Source organism: Parus major, chromosome 11, assembly GCF_001522545.3.
Source record: "Parus major isolate Abel chromosome 11, Parus_major1.1, whole genome shotgun sequence".
NCBI lineage: Eukaryota > Metazoa > Chordata > Aves > Passeriformes > Paridae > Parus > Parus major.
In genome coordinates, this window is record NC_031780.1 from 8,454,686 (window position 1) to 8,469,238 (window position 14,553).

Consider the following 14,553-nt stretch of genomic DNA (forward strand, 5'->3'; position numbering starts at 1 on the left):
GAGCACTCAGCCCTCCTCCTGCAGCATCGCTCTGTGCTGGAGTACAAACTGAGCTTTTGCCTGCTGCTTGGCTCAGTGTGCTCTTGCAGAACTTTATGGTCTCCAAACTGAAATGCTGTGCATGCTGATTCTTGTTACTAAAACGTGACAGCAATCTTTATGCTAATTCCAATTAATTTTAATTCATCCTTTTCTAATAAAGGCTCCAGATAAGCAGCAAGAGGAGATAAATCCTTGATGGGGTGATTTCAGTAATGGCTATGCAGATGCCACCGATATCCTGCTCTCAAGCATACTGAGTTGAATTTCTTCAGAAGAGGTCAGGCCTGCTGCTGTAGCATGAACCCTGAGACTTAGGACAGGAGCAGCAGCTAACCAAAGGTATTTAATAACTACAGTGACTCAGGCTTTACTTATAATGCTCTGGTGAGTCCAAGGGACTAAAATAGTCTTGGTAATTAACAGTTCTGTCTTAATAACGCATATACTTCTCTAGGTCAGCCCCTTAATACTGAAAAATTCTCTGCACACACAGAAAATTAAAGGCAATTTTGTGTCTTGGCTGTTGCTGCTGGGCTAAGCTTAAAGCATTTGACTTTTGGGAGAAACAGATCTGAAGAAGCACCAGGAGAGAGAATGTGGAGGTACTCTTAATGGGTTTCCTCACCCACCCTTTGTGAATGTAGCTGTTCACAGCTCTCTTGTCTAAGATGTTTTGATTTGTTTGCTCCTATTCCGACTAAGCCAAGCTGTTCCTGAGCTGATGCATTAGAGAAGCATTGTGGAGCATTTAAGGACTTGCTGAGAAGTTCAGGAATGGGTAGAGAGGAATGATGGTTGGTTTGAGTCAGAACAGAGGAAGGAGTAGAAGAGCTCTGGGGAACAAGGCAAGGTTGGCAGTGTGGCAGGAAGGGAGGCTGGGATGGGGCAGTTCATCTGAACCAAGAAAACTGTTCTGTGGAAAGGGCTGCTCAGGGGGGAGCAAGGGGCCAGCTCTGATTCCCTCTCCCAAAGGAACTGGGAGATTTGGGCTGCATCAGATCCCAGGTGGCCTCGTACCTTGTAATAATCCTGTGTGGTTTGGTACAGATCCTGCATGTTGGTAACATGTGCGTTGGTCCATCATTTTGGTTTCATATGCTAAAACTGTTTGATAGAAAGTTAAGTACAATTGCATTTTTAATAAAATGTGTAGTGCATATGATCCCCTTCTGATGTGTGCTGTTTTCCTTTGTAAAGAAGTGAGGAGTTTGTGTGTGTCTGCTTAACTTGAATATTGGATTACTGTCCCCAGTATTTGATTTGTTTACACTTAATAAAATTGGTTGTTGTGCCCTTCTTTAAGGAGGTGAAGCTGACATTTCTTCCCATATTCTTCAGGCCTTCAAGCAGTCCCTGGGCTCCTGTGATGGCTCCAGGCAGTGCTATATAGATAAGTGATGCTGTGCAATACTAGAACCCTCTGTTCCCCAAAATGCAGTTCCTGACAAGAAAAAGCAATCTTCTGTTGCCAGGAACTGTCACATTTTTAATTCTAAACAGATTTTTTTTTTTTTTTCTCAAAGAGTAATCATATGGTGTGTGAGAACTGATTCATGTGATCATAATTATTCATATTCCAGAGCTCCCATCCAACCTGTTTAAAACAAAACTTTAAGCACTACAAGAAGATGGTGATTCATCATTGCTTTGGGTCTGGCTGGAGGTTAGGGGCCAGCTGCTGTTTTCCAGAGGGAAAACAAGGGTGTCGCTTCCCCCTTCACACTGACTTTCTACCTGCTGTTAGAACCTGTTTGTCACTTTACTTTAAGCCAGGACTTCTGTTAGGCTTTTGTGTTTGGTGGCTCAAAAGACACATTGAGAGTAAATCTGCATGTGTGAGTCAGCGGCTCTTACTTTGAAAGAAATGTTATGTCCAAGCCCTCTCTGCTTGCTTTCTCCAGAGTATTTGGGCAAAGACCAAGTTGTCTGATTTGGCACAATTTCACATGGGCTTGTTGTGTTCAGAATATTTTTTTTTTATGTTTTGAGGCAAGAAACATTATTCCATGCTAGTTACAGTTATTTTGTGTCAACTTTTGCCCGATAAACACCTTTTTTTTTTTAAACCTTGATTACACCAGTGCAAATCCCCCTCCTCTCTGCCTGACTGTCAGACACAATCTGACAGCACATGTAGCAATAAATACCTCACTGTGTCTGAGGAGTTAAAATACTGGTTAGTTCTGGTTAGTTCTTTTCATGTAAAGTGTGAACCTTCAGAGAGAAGGTAAGGCTGAAGTAAAACAAGGGGAAATGAAAGATGGAGCTTACTGGAGATGTAACTCTTAAGCATTAAAAATAAGCTCAGTGAAGCAAAGCCCATGAAGGATTTGTTTTTTTGGGGAGTGTATGTGTTACTTGGAGGGCTCAGGTGCAACTTAAATATCATATTCTTTGCCTACGTGAGTTTTTGCTGTAACTGATAAAGTCACTGTTAAAATGTTTATCTGCCAAATCTTACATCCCAAGCTCTTGTGTTTGTGGGAATGTCTATTTTTCCAGCAGGTAAGATAATTTCTCCTCGTGGTTTGGAAAGAAATGAGTGCTTGAAACAGCAGCAAAGGCAAGCTGGAGTTTGCAGCCCTCTGTGGTGTAAGATACCATTATTACAGTAACTTTTATTCTGAACTAGCTGAAATTGTTTAATGTAATCTTTTCTCTTTCATACATTAATGAATTCCCCTTTAAATTTTACTCCTTTAGTTATTTTAATGTACTGCATATTGCAATTCTGGAAGCTGGTTTTAAGTGTCCTAATGCTTTACACCTACACTGTATATATATATATATGTGTATATATATGTATTCCACCAAGTGCATAAGTTTCATCCTCATATTACTATCCCTCAGAGAGACATTTAGTTTAAAACCAATCACAAAAATCCCTGCATGATTATGCAATGTGCAGTGTAATCAACTAAATCATCAAACCAGCCTGATTTGCTGTATTCCCTTTTCCCCTCTGCTCATCTCAGAAAAACTGCAGCACTGAAATCCTGAATTTACCCTGTCCCAGAGCTGGGCAGCTCTGCTGCATCCACAAGAAGGGAGGCTACGGTGATTATTCCACCCTTTTCTGCTTCTGTGGCTGTAGACACCATTTGTCTTATTATCACACCTTGATTCCCTCCCAGCTCAGGCAGCCCCCCTGAGACAATGTTGTCACTGCAAACCTGTGTTATGTTTTTTCCAAGGTTTTAGCACATGGATTGTCAGCAGATGTGCTGGGAAAGGGAGTGGGGGAGAGAAGATCCGTGAGCTGGGTCTGAATGGTTCAGAGAGAGCATTGGGCTGGCCAGAAATGGTGGGGGAGCTGTTTCCCACTCCTGGAGGAACTCAGTTGTGCTCCTTCGGGTTTCCTTTCCTCTTTACTTTCCCCTCTCATTCCACAGTATGGTTTGCTTTACTGATCATTAACCAAGAAAGTAATGAAAAATTGTATTTAAAAGTTTGACTGGTTTTTAAAGCTGTCACTGCAGTTAGTAGCATCATTAGGGAGATATGGTGGGCTGATTTTCTGGGCTGCTGAGACCTGCAAGTCCAGCTGGAAGAGGTACAACTCAGGAGAACAGCAGTTTTTCATGCCGGGCTTTGGGATAGACTTCTTTTTCTCTCTGATCTGATGGTCTTTCAGCACTCCCCAGGGAATGTTCCCAGTGCTGATATTTAGTGAAGGTTCTCTAAGCCGTTTGATTATTGTACTGTTTGAGTTTGCGGTTGAGATTTGCTTCTGAGAACCTGTGGTAGAAAGATGAATAATTAAGCTGCAGACAGGAAGCACAAGATTTTAATGCTGAATTGCTTCAGAGCCCTCTTTGGCTTTCTTTTTTATGATGTCTGAGTCTGCAGTGGCTTGCCTGAATGACGGATCTTGGCATTTGCTACCAGCTCATGTGTCCAGAGATGCACTTGGACATGCTGAATGTGAGGCTCAAGCCAATTCTGCTCATTACAGTGACCAAATCTGGCTACTTATGTACAGCAGGAACAAAACTTGACTGTGTGTTGATCCTTGGGACTCAGTAAAACTTACTGTACTGTATTAGTTGCAGGAGTTTATACTGAGAAAGTCTCCATGCCTTGTTTGCTACTGGTAGAATCCACTTAGGATGTTTTTATTTTTTCATGTCTTTAGTTGTGAAAAAAATTGTCAAGCAAAGATTTTATAGCAAGTGTGACTGGTGCAGTCACGGGTAATAAAATTTCCTCAGAATGTCATTGTGAAAAGGATGGGTTTGGGTTTCAGTAATGCATCAGAAAGGTTGGTAGAGGATCCTTCCTGCCAGTTCTCATACATACCTAGGGCTTCAGGATTTTCTGGAAAGATCCTCATCCTTAAGGAAACAATCTCCGGCTTGGGTGAAGTCAAAGCCTTTGCCTACTATAGCAGGAAGTAGAATTCAATAAATTGCAGGGATTGCAACAGAGCTCTTAGTATTTCCCCACAGCATTATGCTCACATATGGCATCTGTGAACTTCCAGCTCAACTGCAGAGGCAAATGGAAACTTAAAGCCAGGTCAGATAGGCCAGTGCAGCAGAGGCTGGAGAACAAAACCAGATGGATCTTTCATCAAGAGAAGTTCTGGTATTCACTGGATAAAAGAAATGAGCTATTCTATAGACTGAGGTAATGAAGTAAACAGTTTACTCTAGCTGTGTTTCTGCCATCAGGGTATGTGCTGGCACAGACTGTGTCAACACAGATGTTGAACAACAACTTTGATCTGGGACAAAATGCACTCATTAATGCTGTGTTGTGGATAGACTGCAGATTTGAAGATGCTACAGAGGGAGGAGCCAATCTCTGCATCTTTAAGTGTAAAAGAAAAACCTTAATAAGGACTGCTGAACCTGACTAGCTGCTTCATAGGAAACAGCAAGGTAAACTCTGTTTATTTTTCTGTCGTTGCCATTAAATTAAGTCCAGCATAAGGGAAGACTTACCAAGTTATCCAAAATGATGAATAATGTATTTTTCATGTTACTGTCTTTGTGAAAATCCCTGTGGTTTTAGTCTTGCAACATGTATGTAGGTGTACTTGACAAAGTCACTCTGACAACTAGAGGCACATCTGTATGCTGTCTTTTAATGATGGTATAAATAATTTCCCAAACTGTAAACTACTCACAGGTAATACATTTCTGTACAATTTCATAAATACACAAGTATCACATGTGTTAGCAGACAGGGGTGGGGGTGACTTTGTCCTACCAGTGAGGCTTTGGCTTAGCTCCACACCTTGCAAAGCTCCTTGTGAAGCTCACGTCAACATTTTGTATTTCAGGATTGCATCCTGAAAATATCCCAAATGTAGAAAACTTTGCATTTCTATATAGCTGACCTTCTCTTGGAAATACATTATTGTAAGGCTTGAACTCATGATGATCACCATCGTGTAAAGCTGTTGTTTGTAGTCTGCCCCAGACACGCCCAGCCTTCTGTTCTGTCTGAGCATCGTTACTGAGTACTGAGCCCAGAGTGCTGCGGGTGGGAGGGAGCTTACACACGGATATGAAATGCAGCTGTGCTGCAGCCTCTCTGCAAGAGAAAGGAACTTTAGGCCTTTATGGCTGATTGTAGTTTCCTTTGAAGCTGTGTGGATGTTCCATCCCAAGGGCTTCTCTGATGGACAGGAGTTTTGTTGAGGGCGTAAAAACTTGTAAAAGAATTAACAAACACAGTATCAGAGGTGAATTCAGGCCCCATGAATTCCATAGCTTTTTAACTCTGATTTAGAGGAATTCACTTCTGCTTTGATGTCTGATAAAAGTATATTCTTCTAAGGTAGTCTGCTGCTGGGAAAAACAGAATGCATCAAAGTCTGGACTATACTTTGAAAAACTGAGCAATTCAGTGTTCTTGTCTGATGCTTTTAAAATACTTAAAAAGTTCTTGACTGAACCTTGGGAAGCCCAGCAGAAAGATTGCTGTGTGTATAATTCTTGCAATAAATTTAGATGGACTTTTATTCTGAAGTCCTTTTGTCTGAAAGCTTTCTCCCTTCACGTGATACCCGCAGCAGTATGTGAAAGTCCTGGCTGCTCTCTGCAGCTGACTGTGCTAAGCAAGAGCACCAAGGTCTGTAGAAACAGCCCAGTCCATTCTTTGGTTTGAAGCAGCTCCCAAGTGTGATGCAAGCAGCAACTCTGTGTGGGGTTACCCTTATAAACAAAGGCCAAAGGAGCTCTCCAGATGCAAACCTTCTGAAAATTTGGGTCAGATTGTGAGAGGGATCAAATACTGTTAATGACTTCTGAATTTTCCCTGAATGTTAGTTAGCATAGTGCAGAGACCCTGAGCTCGGGGAAGTGCCAAAACCTGCTCCACTGGTCCCTTGAGTCTTGACCATGGCAGTAGAGCAGATATTTGAGCTGAAAAGAATGACAAGAAATCAAGACTCAAAGTGATCAATTTGACATTCTTGTCCTTTCTCTTTGTCTGCTCCTTTCTAGTTATCTACTTACCTGTCTTTTGCTCCACCAGCCACGCCAGCCTCATCATCCAGTTTGCTTTCTTGTAATCCACCTGAACTGCAACATTAGGACCCCATTTCAACAGCTGTTTGTTGTTCTCCTCTTACAAGGCCTGCAGAAAACCAACCAGGCAGCAGTGATGTGATTTGAGCAGACACTAAGGGGACTCGATTTCCTGTACCCTAATTACTGTTCGGTCATTTTTCAATAAATCCAAGTCAAGTAGCAAGTTGACAATGATCCTTGTGCTCCCTGGTATCTGTTCTTACCCTATGTCTTCTTTCATTTCTCACACTTCTAGCAATGCTGAAAAATCTCCAAGGGCTGCATTTGTCAATGTGCTTTTTACACATTGTCTCACTAAGCACTACTAGAATCCTAATAAATAATAATAAATTATATATATATATGTTACGATAATTTGGACTCATTAGTACAGATGGACCCACATGATATGTGCAAATGTGGAATTTGGGCAAATCCCTGCAATATTTTGTTGTCTTAACATTGTGAATAAGATGTGTTAAAGTACTCAGAAAGTTGGTTTTTTGGGCTGTGTCGGTTCCAGGCTCCCTTTCTTGGCTGGTTTGCTGTGTGTGCTGCACTCTGCCTGCATTATCTGAGGGGTGATGCTGGTGTTGTCTGAGCTTTCTTCTTCCATTGGAAAGGCTTCTTCACCTGCTTCTTCTGAGTACAGGAAAGCCGTGGGCTGTGGAGCAGGTTCCACATTAGCCAGATCTCAGCAACTTTCAGGCTATGAACTACCATGAGATCTTTGTAAAAACAGGGATCAAACGTCTGTAGGTGTGGGGCAGCAGAAGGCTTAACAATGCCAAAGGTCTTGAATCCTTCATGTAAAATGGGCTTGAGGCTGATTCTCTGTAAGCACATGCCCAAAAAGACATCATCAATGGGGAACAGCTCCACCTCTCTGCAAGCCCTAGAGAGCTTCCTCATGGTGCAGCCTGACAGCAAAAACCCTCCTCCTCCCGCGTAGGCAGGGTAGATGCTCAGCCCATACATGGTCTCTGGGATGTAGTATTTGCTCTTCCGGACACGGATGGGACGGGCATTGTAGATGATGTCCCCAACAAAGAGGTCTTCAGTGGGATCGTGTCTCTTGAGGAAATCAACAATGTTCTCGACATTGACAAAAACATCAGCGTCACCTTTAAAAATAAATTTCACGTTGTGGCAGAATTGAGCAGCCCAGCTCAGGAAGTGGATCTCCTTCAGGGTCAGGTTGAAGAAAGTGTCCATGAAGTCCCAGAGTAAAATGTCCCGGTATGTCTGACTCTCCTGGTGCATCAGGGTCTCCCATGTTGCCAGCACTGTCCTATTCTTTGGTGTTCCCAGGAGGAACACTCGCTGGATCTGTTCCCCATTCACCGAACCCTCTCTGCCCCAAGTTTTCCGGACAATCTCACGCCTGTCAAAGTCTTCAACTACTGATTTGATAGCAATGAGCAGAAAGGGACCTCCTGGTGTTTTTTGGCATTTCCTGGGCTGGTTAATGAGGAGATTGAAGTTCCTGTTATCCTTGTTTAGGAGATAGAGCTTGAAGTTGAAGGCAGAATCAGTCAGCGGGGGTGGAGTTGTAGTTTGGACCCTGCTTTTGGCCACTTCTGTTTGTCTCATGACAGGGGTAACTTGGGGTCTGGGTGCAGTTGCCTCTGCTGGCATCAATCTCTGAGGTGCTCTGGGATTGGAGAATATTTTTGGTGCTACTCGAGGCTTGTTCTGTGTTGGCTCCTTTTTTCCTGCCGGGATTAAATGTTCCACTTGGGAATAGAGCAAAGAGCAAAGCACTACCAGCAAGAAGAGGGTACAGATCACATCCCCTTTGGGGCGAACTCTCATTGTCTCTCTGGTGTTCCTGGGACTGTTAAAAGCTGTGTTTGAGCTGCCTGGCACCACTGTCCATCTGTAAATAACCACAGTGTGTCAGCAGTGAGGATTTGGCAGGTCTGAAGCAAACAGGCAAGAGTAACTGAAACATCGTTCAAAAACACAGCAGCAAAGCACATTTTACCCACACAAGCACGGAGATGTTGAGGAACTTGTCAAAGGCACACAGGGTTGCAAACTTACTGCTGATCCCAGTGCCAGCTCTGTGACTTGGTTAGTTCAGTCACCAAGCAGTCATCTGTCATCCTGAAAACCACTCTCCAAGCACCACCCAAAATCCTGCATCCCTTACTGCTGAATGTGTTTTGTCATTTCAGAGATTTCATTGGGAAAGTGAAGTGGAAAATGATGAATGATGCCATTCTCCCACAAATAACCTTTTCTTTTCTAGCTTGACAGCCATTACTGCTGTTTTTACCCTTTTTGACTCAAACCAGGGAGGCCCAGAGCTGACTGCTGAAGGACAGACTCTTCATGGCAGTTTGTTGCTGGAGTTTCCCTGCACACAGAGCCAGCTTTTGTTAAACCTACTGTGATTTGTATTGAAAATGAATACATTTGGAACAATCTAGAATTCATACAGGACCTTTCTACTGCCAGTATTCTTTATAAAATATTAAACAATTGTAAGTAACTTCCATTAATAAGGTTAGAAGGGGCCATGGGTGTTTTTCCTCTGCCAAATCACCCTAACCCCTAAGTAAGAGGTGGGGAAATAAATCCCAATCTGCAGAAGCAAGACGGAGCATGGTGTTAGGAAAATTTTGTTCATGTATGATAGATGAATTTGCCTTTTAAAATAAAGGATTTTTCCTCACTTACACTTTTCCTGGAGATCTTCTGTCTTATTTAATCAGTTCTTCATCTGCAAACAAAATGAGAATGGAAAGAGTAGTAAGAAGGCAGCAAGCAGCAGGTAACCATAGCTGAGGGAAAGAGCTGGTCAGGTGTCTGCAGCTGCAGTGAGGGCAGGTCCTGCATCACCCTGTAGGTGCAGCCACTCCCTGCAGTGGCACAGCTGGACAGAGGGGCCCCACAGCTGCTCCAGGAGGAGGTGAGTGACTGTCATTATTCCTACCATCCTCAGCAAGAAAGAAGTTGAGCCCCACCCAAAAACTTTCCCACAAGTGCACATAAGTATTTTATTCACCCACTAATAATGTATCATGTTCACAGGTGATTTGTGGCTCTCTCTTACCTAAGTTGCACTAATAGAAGCTACCTGTGGAGGTACTACAGTTCTCTGTTTTGAATTAGCTGAGATCATATCCAAAGATGACTTCTGGGATAAAAAAAGATGGAGAGGAACTTTTGACAAGGGCATACAGTGATAGGACAAGGTGCAAATGCTAGGTAAGAATTTGGTATCTGTTTTCAGCAAATCTCCTTTATTGTCCTGGATTAGATCACCTGCTCTTTGGTCATTAACCATCGATTTTGTATCAGCCATAATGTTAAGTTTTCCAACTCAAAATTAGATTGATGAGTCTGTAATTATGAAGTAATAGAACAGTATCTCCTGTGGTATCTAAGCAATATTTGAAGACTTATGAGGAAGAAAAATTACTACACCAGTTGACAGACCCTTTAAAATTCTTACATGCTCGTTATTTGGACATTATTATTTAAATGCTGTGCTTTTTCATTACTGGTTAACTTCACCTCAAAGTTACTGGTGAAATAGAGTATTTCATCATCCTATGCTATTGCATGTCTTTTTCTCAAGTACAGCTCCAAAATGTCTACTAACCTCATCTGCTTTGTCTCCATTATTTATGAAATTTTTATTTTGGAAAACAGCATATCCATGCCTTGGTGTAAGGCTCTTTGCATTCCTGGTGGATTTAAAATCACTTTGGCCATGTCCTGTTGACCATGGTTTTTTTCCTTAGGCCTTGTTTCTTGCCTTTTTCTGCCCTCTGATAGAAGCTTTTCTTCATTTGTTAGCTTTCTTTGTTTACCTTTCACTCCTCTCCTAGGCGAGGCAGATGTTTTCACTGGCATAACTTTGATGCTTAATAGCAAGATTGAACAATTTTCTCAGATCTCTTGTAAATTGTTGTACAAATGTTTATAATATTCAGAATCTGTTTTCTGTTTATGTTCTTTCTGCCACATGGCTTGGCTCATAACTCTGTTCAGCCTCGTGAAACAGTCCTTCCTGACACGTATAGGATGTTGGTTTGCATTTTACCTCTGAAGTCCCATCTCTTTCTTCACAGTAATAGCAAATTTCTTTTTCATTTTCTATGCAAAAGTTGGATTTTATTTCAGCTGCCAGGCTTCAGATGAATCAAGGAGCTGGATGAAAGTCCTGGCTTTTTCCCGTGTTTAATGTTATCGGCAAGGGTTTGGAATAAAATGTGTGTGTCATGAAACTCTTAATTTCCATGGCTTGCAGATTTATACTGCCAGCATCTCAGAATCTGGCAATAAATGCCCTTGGAAAAGCCAAGAAAAACCCTGAATTGTTACAAGCCTGGGCTGATAGCCCAGATTTTCCTCAGTGTTTTCTTTTATGGAAAGTAAAGGATCTGAAAGAGTGATTTCCATGCTGAAATAAAACAGTTCAGTGCTGAATATAGACCTCTCCTTTTCAAAAGAAGTTGCCAGCCCTTGAAGTGATTCCTTGATCTAATTATATGGATTTTCCAGTCTTTGTTAGATATTTCCTTCTTTGGAAGGAAAATACCCTTGATTATTACAGTGGTGTAAGCTCTATCCATGGATGCCAGTGTGGGAAAAGCTGTTCTGCTCTCGAATACAGAGGGATTGATGATTCTGGCAGGTGCTCTGGTATGTGCTAAAGCCAAAAGAATTATTCATCCACCTTGACACCAGGGGAAAAGAATTACAGAGCTATCAAAGTGAGCAGGAAATATTTGACGAGAGAGATGAGAGCCCAGCAGAGCGTTTCTCAGCACAGCACATCCCTGAGTGTCCATATCTGAGGCAGATGTGCCTCTGCTTCCTACACTGCTGTGGGGAACATCCACCCAGCCACTGAAGTGGGGCTGGGCTTACAAACTGCTGCATCACTCAGTGCCTTGAGGAATGGCCTGGCTGCCAGCACTGCCTCTTGTGTCCTCCAAGCTTGGAAAATGAGGCAGCTGTGCCTCTTTGTGTTGGCTGTCTGGGGATGGATACAGGGAGGTGTTGAGTCTGGCTTGATGGGGTCTGAATGGGACAATGGGGTTTGTCTCCCTCGGACAGCAGGGTCCTGGGGAAGGCTGGGGCTGTTGCATCTTGGGCTGTGAGCACCAGCAATATTAGAGGGCTGAGCTGGGCAGTAGGAAGAGACTGATAGGTCCCATATCCATGAGGTGGCAAGATGAGGAGCCCATAAATAAGGAATGAGTTGGAAGAACCAAGGGGGCACAGGCTGCACGGCCTGAGGGGCAACAAAAGGCTGGAAAGCTGAGTGTCTTGAGAGCTATCCCAGGAATGGGGCTCATGAACCAGGAGCAAGGGAGCACAGTGAGAGGGCAGAGGCTCAGTGCTGAGCTGCACATGATGGCACAGCTCAGACTGGCATTGCTGGCCAGTGCTGTGGAGCCAGGTGAGCCTGCCAAGGCTTTCCCTTGGAAGACTGTGCCCTGAGGGAGCTGTGAGAAGTTTATCTCGGGCCTCTCCTAGAGAAATACTCCTTAGATGGGCCCATCCTCCCTTGTCATGGTGAACTACTGCACCATGCTTGGTGACTATGCTGATCCTTTGTAACCCATTGGTTTTTCCCCATAAAATCCCCAGCTTCTGCCCATTTCAGCAGGGAGATGCTGTCCCTGGCTACCCTTCACAGAGCTGCTGGACAATAAAGGCTGTCTCTGTGGAATCGTCACACGATGCTCCTGTCTCTCTATCTCTGAGTCGGCCTGGCATAATCTAGCAAGCTGAGCTGAAATCACTGAGCTGAAATCACTTGCAGCCACAGGCTGCCCCTTGCTGAGGTTCCCTGGTGGCCAGGGATCACCAGAGATCCCCCAAAGGCTGTCTTTTGTGGGACTGCTCCCTCTGGGAAGGTCGTGGCTCCCCAGGTCAGATCAACAGACCCGGCCTGGCCACCACACAGTGCCACAGTCACAGCACTGCAGCATCACTGCTGCTGTTGTTTGCTGTAGCACCTGGAGGCAAAAGCTCTGTTGAGTCAAATATTGAGAAGCAGGTAACAAAAATGCAGGCCCTGCTCCAAAGACAATTTCCAACTTTCCTGTCAGAGCTGTTTTTCCAGGCCAGAGCAAACGAATGGATGAAATCCATGCTGTTACAGGACAGGGTGCCTTATTTATCTGCTTGCCCCAGTCCTCAAACATGTAGTTTGATCAGCTTCCCAGCTGGCTGGTCCCATTTAATTGCAGTTTCTCCTGCTGGCACTGCCAGCCTTCTCTTTGCAATGCCAGTCACGTTGGATAACTCTTGCAAATGGCTGCTGCGGTCGCCTCCTTTCACCTTCCACCCCAGTCACAAAGCTTTTATGAAATGTACAGACTTAAACACAGAGGAAGGGCAGAGTTGCTGTGTGAAGGAGGTTGACATGGCTGTTTCCATGTGCAGGGGTCCCAGAAGGAACTCATCCCTCCTGGCTGGGGGTTGGTGAGATCCCATGGCAGCAGAGCATGGGAGCCCTGCTGACCAGCTGCCTGCAGGACTGAGCTCCAGGAAAGGCTGGCTGCCAGTACCCTGCTCCCCTCGCCCTGATGGCCCAGGGGAAGTCACTCAGGCACACATGGCATGGTTTGGGGGCTGCAGCTTGTTTAAGCCGTGTGTGATTTGTGTCCCTTTCAGGGCAGTGCCCGCACAGGGCTGTGCTGTGCCAGGCACCCGGGCTGGGCCCCAGCAGCCTGGGAGAGCCACAGCTCACCCTGAGCACAGCACCACATCTCCAACCAGAGTGCTCAGGGTAGAAGGTAGTGCCCAGTAACCTTCTGCAGGCTCAGCAGCTTCCAGAGGTACTTTCCTACATTCAGATGCAGTCTTGCTCATCAGTAGTCTGACTTTCGGAATGGCAGAGGGCTCAGCAGCTCAACTCACACCCTGAGTGCTTTGGGGAGACAGGCCCCTCCCGAGCAGCCAAGGTGAGGAACCTGCTCTCTTTCAAACATTAATTTTTCTGGGCCCCAGGAGGGGAATAAAACCTTGCAGGCTTGTTAAGGGGTAAGAAACAGTCTTTCTGAAACAAACACCTTCCTTTCCCAGCCCACCCCAGGCTGCAGTGCTCACCACCACCTCTTCAGCTCCCAGACCCTCTTCTGATAAATAATTTGCCCAATGCACCCCAAACCCAAGCAATTTTAGTGCAGTAGCCTGAATATATTGTTACACCCATGCTCAGATGGGAGAGCAAGTACATGCTGATATGCCCCACTAATATCAAGATTATACCCAACACATAAGTTTCTCAGAAACTGCTCAAAAGCTATTAAAAAATACGATCAGTAACTGTCTGTTTCACAGGGGCTAAATTATTTTGTCTTTGTGATGCTAGAGAGCTTGACAATTCCCATGGTTTGCTCAAAGCATACCACAGTGTAACATGGAGAAGATTCATGTCCTTTTACTGATGAAGAATAGCTTGTAAATGTTAATGTGCCACCACTGGAACATATTTGTGTTTGGGAGGAAACCCTGTCTCAGAGCACTGCAGGCATTGTCTAAAGAAGCCCTGTAAAAACACTTCTGTAAAAACAACCTAAACATTCAAAGAAAGTTCTTTGGAAAGTAAAGTGTAAAGGAGACGTCTCAGGGCTGGAGCCTGCGTGTTCAGAGCCTGCAGCCGACTCTGCTGCGTGTTCACCATCACGGTGCAGGCTGCTGCATGTAACAACGTTCAAGAGCAACAAGGCAAAAAGGAAAGCTGGGAGCGAAGGGAAGCAGTAAGGACAGACTCCAGTCCACCCTGCTCGAAACCCACCGAGATCAAACACGCTTAATAGATACTTACATCCCATTTGATAGCGCTGATCCTGTGTCCCCTCGGTAATGTCTGTGCAGCGGGCTGCCAAGTAGGCACATCTGGATGTAGTTAGTGAGAGACATTCCTCAGCCTTCCAGCGAAGCCGAGGAAACCCTGGGGGCGCGGAGCAGCGCTGGCGGCTCGGGGCTGGGATCGGGGCTGGGATCGGGGCTGGGA

At 44.5% G+C, this 14,553-nt stretch overlaps 2 protein-coding genes across 6 annotated transcripts in view; one reads left to right on the plus strand and one right to left on the minus strand.

The window, feature by feature from the left end:
- C11H16orf70 (chromosome 11 C16orf70 homolog) overlaps positions 1–6,758 on the plus strand; it is a 40,747-nt gene extending 33,989 nt beyond the window's left edge. Inside the window, exons 18-20 of one of the 3 annotated variants that reach the window (XR_004499009.1) lie at positions 203–381; positions 4,716–4,925; positions 6,498–6,758. The gene's annotated coding sequence lies outside the window, so the exon portion shown is untranslated. Of the gene's footprint in view, positions 1–202; positions 1,205–4,715; positions 4,926–6,497 lie in introns of those variants that run through there. The other 2 variants (XR_004499010.1, XR_004499008.1) reach the window with 2 other exon arrangements.
- B3GNT9 (UDP-GlcNAc:betaGal beta-1,3-N-acetylglucosaminyltransferase 9) lies at positions 5,111–14,541 on the minus strand. 3 transcript variants are annotated; one of them, XR_001523732.2, is made up of 4 exons: positions 14,365–14,541; positions 9,249–9,291; positions 6,510–8,442; positions 5,111–5,701 (listed from the first exon to the last, which is right to left on the minus strand). XR_001523732.2 is itself a non-coding variant. In XM_015640030.2 (3 exons), exon 3 carries the CDS (start codon positions 8,376–8,378, stop codon positions 7,134–7,136), a length of 1,245 nt encoding a protein of 414 aa, XP_015495516.1. In that variant the 5' UTR covers positions 8,379–8,442; positions 9,249–9,291; positions 14,365–14,541; the 3' UTR covers positions 5,111–7,133. The 3 variants fall into 3 exon arrangements, 1 of the variants encoding a protein (XP_015495516.1); XR_001523731.2 differs by having other exon boundaries at positions 5,111–6,416; XM_015640030.2 differs by having other exon boundaries at positions 5,111–8,442.
- Between the last annotated feature and the right edge of the window lie 12 nt (positions 14,542–14,553).